The sequence below is a fragment of the Siphateles boraxobius genome, unplaced genomic scaffold (genome assembly GCF_051911475.1).
Source record: "Siphateles boraxobius isolate OS27281-9 unplaced genomic scaffold, OSU_SipBor_1 13, whole genome shotgun sequence".
NCBI classification, from domain to species: Eukaryota; Metazoa; Chordata; class Actinopteri; order Cypriniformes; family Leuciscidae; genus Siphateles; species Siphateles boraxobius.
Window position 1 is genome coordinate 193,471 of NW_027508733.1, and position 7,429 is coordinate 200,899.

At 40.9% G+C, this 7,429-nt stretch overlaps 1 protein-coding gene across 1 annotated transcript; it reads right to left on the minus strand.

The window, feature by feature from the left end:
- Nucleotides 1-4,552: 4,552 nt before the first annotated feature.
- btg2 (B-cell translocation gene 2) lies at nt 4,553-7,411 on the minus strand. Its single transcript, XM_077225817.1, has 2 exons — nt 7,003-7,411; nt 4,553-5,868 (listed from the first exon to the last, which is right to left on the minus strand). Exons 1-2 carry the CDS (start codon nt 7,142-7,144, stop codon nt 5,507-5,509), a joined length of 504 nt encoding a protein of 167 aa, XP_077081932.1. The 5' UTR covers nt 7,145-7,411; the 3' UTR covers nt 4,553-5,506.
- Between the last annotated feature and the right edge of the window lie 18 nt (nt 7,412-7,429).

Here is a 7,429-nt window from a genome sequence, read left to right on the forward strand (position 1 = left end):
GTTTATCCGAAGACACACCCAGACTACAAACACACACACTTTGCTGGTGTTTTGGTGAAACGCAACACAAATAAACTCTTTAATTCCTGCTAAAATCTGTTCTCTACAACATTATGTGTGTGTGTTTATGTTTATATGTATCTCTGTGAGTGTGTGTGTGAGAGAGAGAGTGTGTGAGTTTATGTGTGTGTGTGTAATGAAGGAGGAGGAGGAGAGGAAGTTAATCCGAAGACACACCCGTTTGCTGGTGTTTTGGTGAAAAGCAACACAAATAAACTCTTTAATTACTGCTAAAATCTGTTCTCTAGAATGTGTGAGAGTGTGTGTGTGAGAGAGAGAGAGAGAGAGATAGAGAGTGTGTGTCTGTGTGTGTGTGAGAGAGAGAGAGAGTGTGTGTGTCTCTGTGAGTGTGTGAGAGATAGAGTGTGATTGTGTGTGTGTGTCTCTGTGAGTGTGTGTGTGTCTGTGTCTCTGTGTGTGTGAGAGAGAATGTGTGTGTGTGTGTGTGTGTGTGAGAGAGGGAGAGAGAGAATGTGTGTGTGGAGCGCTAAGTAAAGTGCCTCTAAATCTGTGTGTGTTTAGTCGTCCTGCTCTTTTAGCCCTTTTTAAGTTTGTAAAAACAAGCGTCAGAAACAGGAGATGCTCTGAATTCTGGGCTGATCTCTTCCTGTCACGTCCAGTCGTCAAATAAAGAAGAGTTTTTCGCTCAGTGTTTCCAGTCCAAATATCTGAAAATTCTTAAATCAAGATGCATTTACTAGATGAGTAAAATGACAAGATATTATGTCTTGTTCTCTGGTAAAAAATCAATCAATCAAAATTAAGTGAGTTTCTGATTTTAAAAAAAGCAAAATTATCTGCCAACTCAATTCAAATAGAAACAAGATTTTTTTTTTTACCCCATTGACCCCATTTTACTTGTTTTAAGCAAAAACTCACTTAATTTAGATTTATTTCCCCAAGAAAACAAGACATAATATCTTATGGCATTTCACTCATCTAGTAAATGCTTCTCGATTTAAGAATTTTCAGATATTTCCACTGGAAACAAGACAGAAACACTGAGTGAGAAAAACATTTTTTGCAGCGTAATCGAGTTCCATGACGCTTTAGCTTTAAACCATAATTCAAAATATTAATAAATACTGTATAAATATAATTTTGTATTTTCATTCTTTAGAAATACTGAGACACTGCGTGTGTGTGTGTGTGTGTGTGTGAAGGGTTAACGTCGTGAGCTGAGGGACTGTTTGGATTGAGATGGGGGTTTGTTTTGGTTGTGTGTGTGTGTGTGTGTGTGTGTGTGTGTGTGTGTGTGTGTGTGTGTGTGTGTGTGTGTGTGTGTGTGTGTGTGTGTGTGTGTGTGTGTGTGGATCGACAGCTGCTGGTTTAGTTTCCCGGGAACTTCAGGACAATGAGACGCTGTGAGTGAAACAGCTGCCAAACACGTCAACGCCACTAAATCACTTCACCCTTCCCAGCATGCTTTGCTTTGTCTCCTCGATGCTGCTGGAATCAACAAGTCTTCAGTAAAACACACTCTCCAGACGCTCGGCTTTACACCACACCGGAAGCACATCCGAGGACTCCAGAAGCTGGAAACTTCACACTTGTACAAAATTGTAAATAAAAACAAACATCATTGAACGACTTTTCACAAGAAACTCTACATCTTTCTACCTCAAGATCATGTTGAAGTCGATGTTTTAAACGATTCGTGATGAAACTGTCACTGATGTTTTCAGTGAATCTCAATATGAGTGTGTATCTGTCATGAGAACCGCTGACTGGTGTAGTTCTCTCGGGTTTCAGGAGAAACATCTGAGATCAGGTTTTCATCAGGCCCTTCCTCCACCCGTCTGACACTCCTTTGTGATGCTGAACACACACACACACACACACACACACACACACACACACACTCCACAGGCTCGATCTCAGCGAGGCTCGGATCCAGAAACTGACCAGGGAGTGAAATATTCAAACGCAAATCACATCAAACCTTGTGATTTCACATGAAAAAATCACATAAAATAACTGTGTGTGTGTGTGTTTAATGCAGACCAGCTCATTTCATCCTGATCAGATTAACAGCCAGCTTTATAATTAATCTGTGTGTGTGTGTGTGTGTGTGTGTGTGTGTTTTCTTTGTGAGCGAGGGTCAGGGATTACCCAGCGAACCCTCCTGAGATCATCAGCGTCTCCATGATTAATACTGAGTATAAACACACAAACTAACGAGGTCACGCTTCAGGTTCGGCTGCAAACAACACACTCAACCACCATTAACACAATATCAGATCAACTGCTCTGTGTGTGTGTGTGTGTGTGTGTGTGTGTGTGTGTGTGTGTGTGTGTGTGTGTGTGTGTGTGTTAGTCTCTCCTTCATGAGAAATACGTCTTGTTTTCCATTAAAAAGATCTAGAAATCCAGACATGGCAGATCGCCTGCAGAAATGAAGACTCGTTCACTGAGAGAAATCAGTTCATGCTCACACACACACACACACACACACACACACACACACACACACACACACACACACACTGAAAGCGAGGACTAATATCTGACACTGGGAAAATAACCTTAATTCAAAAGAAAAACTTTTGATTATTTTTCTGACTCCACTGGCAAATATTAGTTCCTGTTTTAAACACAAACTCACTGTGTGTGTGTGTGTGTGTGTGTGTGTGTGTGTGTCAGTGTATATGAGTGTGTGTATATGTGCGTGTGTCTGTGTGTGAGAGTGTATGTGTAAGTGTGTGAGAGTGTATGTGTAAGTGACATGTATGTGTGTGAGTGTATATATGTGAGTGTGTGTGAGTGTATATATGTGTATGTGAGAGTGTGTATGTGTGTGAGTGTATATATGTGAGTGTGTGTGAGTGTATATACCTGAGTGTGTGTGAGTGTATATATGTGTATGTGAGAGTGTGTATGTGTGTGACTGTATATATGTGAGTGTGTGTGAGTGTATATACGTGAGTGTGTGTGAGTGTATATATGTGTATGTGAGAGTGTGTATGTGTGTCAGTGTATATATGTGAGTGTGTGTGTGTGTATACGTGAGTGTGTGTGTGTGTGTGTGTGTGTGTGTGTGTGTGTGTGTGTGTGTGTGTGTGTGTGTGTGTGTGTGTGTGTGTGTGTGTGTGTGCATCCGAGCGTCAGGAGCGTCTCTGAACAGTAGTGTGGATCTCCATATGTGGGATGCTGGTGTTCAACAGGCCATCTGCCCGTGTGTTTGTGTCTGACGCACACACACACACACACACACACACACACACACACACACACACACACACACACACACACACACACTCACTCATGAAACGACCTCAATTAAACCAGCGATTGTGCTTTTATGACGTCAGGAAAGAAACTCTCCCAAATCCCCAGCTGACCATAATCACTCACAGACAGAACAAAACAGCCAGAGACGCACAATAGAGCGGCTCAGAAAGCTAGCGTTGCCTAGCCTACTGCCTAAACAGAGCGCTAACCTTTCAGATCGCGAGTGAACGCTTGAAACTATTCACACAGGCAGATACTATAGCCCTACTCACGCAAAACACAAGAAAAACATGATTTACAACAGATTCTACTAAGTGCAACATTATTAGCTTGTAGCTAAAATTTAATTTGCTTCAATAATTTGACATTAGCATGTTGATTGATTTCAATAATGTTAGTGGACAAGTTGCCCAGTGATTCCAATAATTTATAATATTAGTTTGTAGCTAAATTTTCATTAATCCCAATAACTTGACATTAAATTCTTGTTCACAGTTGATTTCAGAAGAGTTTGATCTTAGCATGTTGCTAAATGCAAAAATCACAGACTGATTACAATAGTTTATTAGTAATTTGTAGCTAAAATTTCCTTCATTCCAATCATTTATCATTAGCATGTTGTTTAGTTGATTGCAGTTTATTGATGTTAGCATGTTGCTATATGTTCAAATCGCCTACTTGTTACAAGTTTAATAGTAGTTTATAGTTAAAATTTCCTTCATTCCGATAATTTGACGTTAGCGTGTTACTCACAGATGATTTTAATAGTTTGATGTTAGCATGTTGCTAAATGTTCAAATCACCTTCTGATTACAAGTTTAATAGTAGTTTGTAGCTAAAATTTCCTTCATTCCAATAATATTTCAGTAGCATGTTGCTCACAGTTGATTTTAATAGTTTGATGTTAGCATGTAGCTAAAATAATGATTCAACTCTTGAGTGATACCAATAGTTTGATGTTAACAGTTTACTATGCTAATTCTCTAATAAAACTCAAATATTGGGTAAAAGTCCATTTTAAACAAATTTATCGAAATTTGGCGGTCAGTAACCTTCAGTTAAACGTTGTCTAATCAGGCGGCTCACAGTTAATCTCTTAGCACAGGCTGCTGATAAGCCTATCTGACGTCTTTCAGTGTGTGTGTGTGTGTAGGAGAAAAACAAGCCCAGACAACACACACACCTGCCCACCGAACGACACACCTCAGAGAGCTGAAACCTCATTAAAACAGCATAATAACACCAGACCACAGAGAAACGCTTCATTCACAAAAGGTTTATTGTAATAAAAACCTACTTTATGCACAAATGCATTTATAAAAGTGTACATTAAAAGCAACTCTGCTTCAAAATAGCTTACAAACTACATTGACTCTGTCTGAAACAGTAAAGGCGCTGCTCAGCAGCCCCAGAGAGACAGAATGCTTGATGTGAGTCTCTGCTGGCACTTCGGCCTGATACCAACCAACATACCACATGCAAAGCATTCTGGGAAAATACAGTAATTTCCCCCAAATCCGCACAACTCATTTCATGCCATCACAAGAGGAAGTTATTGCCTGAATATTGCACAGTAAGACTAAAAGAGCCAGGCAGTGACATTTATTAAGAGCGCTGTGGCGCTGTGGTTAAGGCAGAGGGGATTATCGGAGTTTGTTTGTTTGGCGCCACGTTAAATAGCAGCTCCTTTTAGGAATTATTAAAGTCCACAGCATATTTAGGCCTGAAACGTACTGTCACACAAGCATGCGAATGCAAATACGTTATAAAACAATGTCGCATTCTCAGAGTTGCCACAGGTGGCGCAACAGCAAACCGAAGCATTAAATCGCAGTAAGTTTTATTTGTCATAATGGTTGTTTGAAAACTTTGTACGCTTGTTAAAGTTAAAACATTTGCGTACTTGTGTAAAGTATGTTTCAGGCCCCTTAATTGCTTTACATTCTCGTGAGGTATCGTAGTTGCACTGAAACTGTGCGTGAGCACCAGTGAAAACACCCCAAAACCTGTTTTGGGATGATCAAAATAAACGAGTCACACAGAACAGTACTAATAGGTCTCCTTGAGTCGGTGGTCCAGCAGCCACGTAACAACCAGTGCTTTAACGTTCATCTTAAATAAAGGTTTACGAAGTGAAGTCACGGGAACAGCTACAGCTCTTAACGTTGCAGTTGGTCGGTCAGGCGCGAGTGCAGGCAGAACCGGTCCCGTGCGCTTAGCTGGACACCATCATCAGGTAGTTTTTGGGAGGACTCGTGCGGCCGCCCATCATGAAGCGGTTTTTGCAGCTCGCCCTTTGGTCGTATGCTGAGATGCTAGGGGCGGGGCTTGAGACGGGAGGCTCCGCCTCGTAGAGAACGCAAATGGACCCGTCCTCGCCGATGCGGTAGGACACTTCGTACGGATCCACCCAGAGCGTCAGCTCCCGCGGCAAGAGTGAGAAAAGCTGCCCGCTGGTCAGTCCCATACGGTTGGCCGCTCGGCCAATCAGAGGGTCCATTTCGTGATTGATCCGTATGCAACGGTAACCGGAACCCTTCTGCGGCGTGTCGGGGAACCAATGATGCTGGTAGTGTTCTAAAGAAAAAAAGTAAACACTTACGTTAAAATCATTTATATTTTACCTCAGGGAATATAATATCAGTTCCTTTCAAGATTTCGCGATATATTTTGGTGATTTTAGCGATCAAAATGAGCGACTTTGTGGTGGTAATTTCCTGAAATTTGTGCAAAGTTTGCAATGTTTTTTTTAATTAGGATACCACTGTTATGTTATGTTAGATGCACAATAGTCATACAATGACAATAGAACAAACAAAATGGTCAAATCTTGTTTATTTTGGTATCTAATTGAAAAGGCGAATCCAGTGTTGTGCTATCTAGCTTTAATAACATGATCACTTAGGGTGGGAAATATGACCAAAATCTTACAAGTAAACCACAGCAATAAGAAATTGCCTAATATAAGTAAAAAGTTCTCAAAATGCACATTTTGTTTACTTTGCGTTATATTCGCGAAAAACTGGAGAGTGATATGATCACTCAAGAATGGTATTAAGGCCCGTTCACACCAAGGACAACTATAAAGATAACAATATCAAAGAATAGCACTAAAGCTAAAACGATAACGGAGACACGATATCTATGGAATCACTTTCAGAACGATTTTATCCAGCTGATGAACGATAAAAACACTGACAGCCAATCAGAATCCACCCTGCTGTAACAGCTCGAAGATTTAAAGCAGCACACAAGCGCGCTTAGAATAAACAAAACGATAAAGTAAGATAAAATAAAGAGCTTTGAAATACTGTTATTACTATGATACTTTTATGTAGCCTATACACCAAAATATTTAATGTACTTTCAATAACTAACATTGAACAAGCAGATTTGTTTTATGTACCTGATAACAGATAATGTTAAATACATCACACCACAGCTATAACTGGGAAACGATATCTTTGTTAACACTATCAGAACAATTTTATCCAGCCATCGACAGCCAATCAGAATCCATCCTGCTGTAACGAGCTCGAGCATTTAAGTGACAAATAAACAGAACGATATCGATAAACGCTAGTTCTTAGTATGATCAGGCCTTTACATAATAAAGAGCTACGATATAATGGTATTACTGTTATAGATACACATCATAGCATTTAAGATACTTTCATTGACTAATATTGAAGATAAGCAGTTTTTCCGTACCTGATAGCGCCTGCGCGAGACAGTCTCTAAACACCTGGAGCTGCGCGTCACTCAAGCGTCCGCGGCCGCGCAAAAGCCTACAAACAAACCCCGCGGCGGCCGAAACCTCCGGGACCATCTCTGCTCCGGAACCGTGGGTCATTGTGCTCCGTTCAATAGAGTTCAGAATAAAAATACAGTTGCTGAAAGTTAAAAACCACAACAGCCGGCGTCCGTTTAGGTTTAATGCTGTTGATTTAACGCAACAAGTTTAACGACGTGAAACACTACACATTCCCCGAGAGGTGTTCGGTCCCGTGGGTTCCGTTTCTCGAACTGCGCTCTGGTGTGTTGTGAGAGGGGAGATTCCGCTGATATATACACACACACATACACAAAGCCATCGACGTCAGTCACGCTGATCCTGAGTAACACGCCCAGCGTCCAA

Excerpts from the sequence above, each read along its gene's own strand:
- btg2 (XM_077225817.1), bottom strand. The coding sequence starts at position 7,144 with ATGACCCACGGTTCCGGAGCAGAGATGGTCCCGGAGGTTTCGGCCGCC. Across the intron at positions 5,869-7,002 it reads TCTCGCGCAGGCGCTATCAG|AACACTACCAGCATCATTGG; the intron begins GTACGGAAAAAC and ends TTTTTTCTTTAG.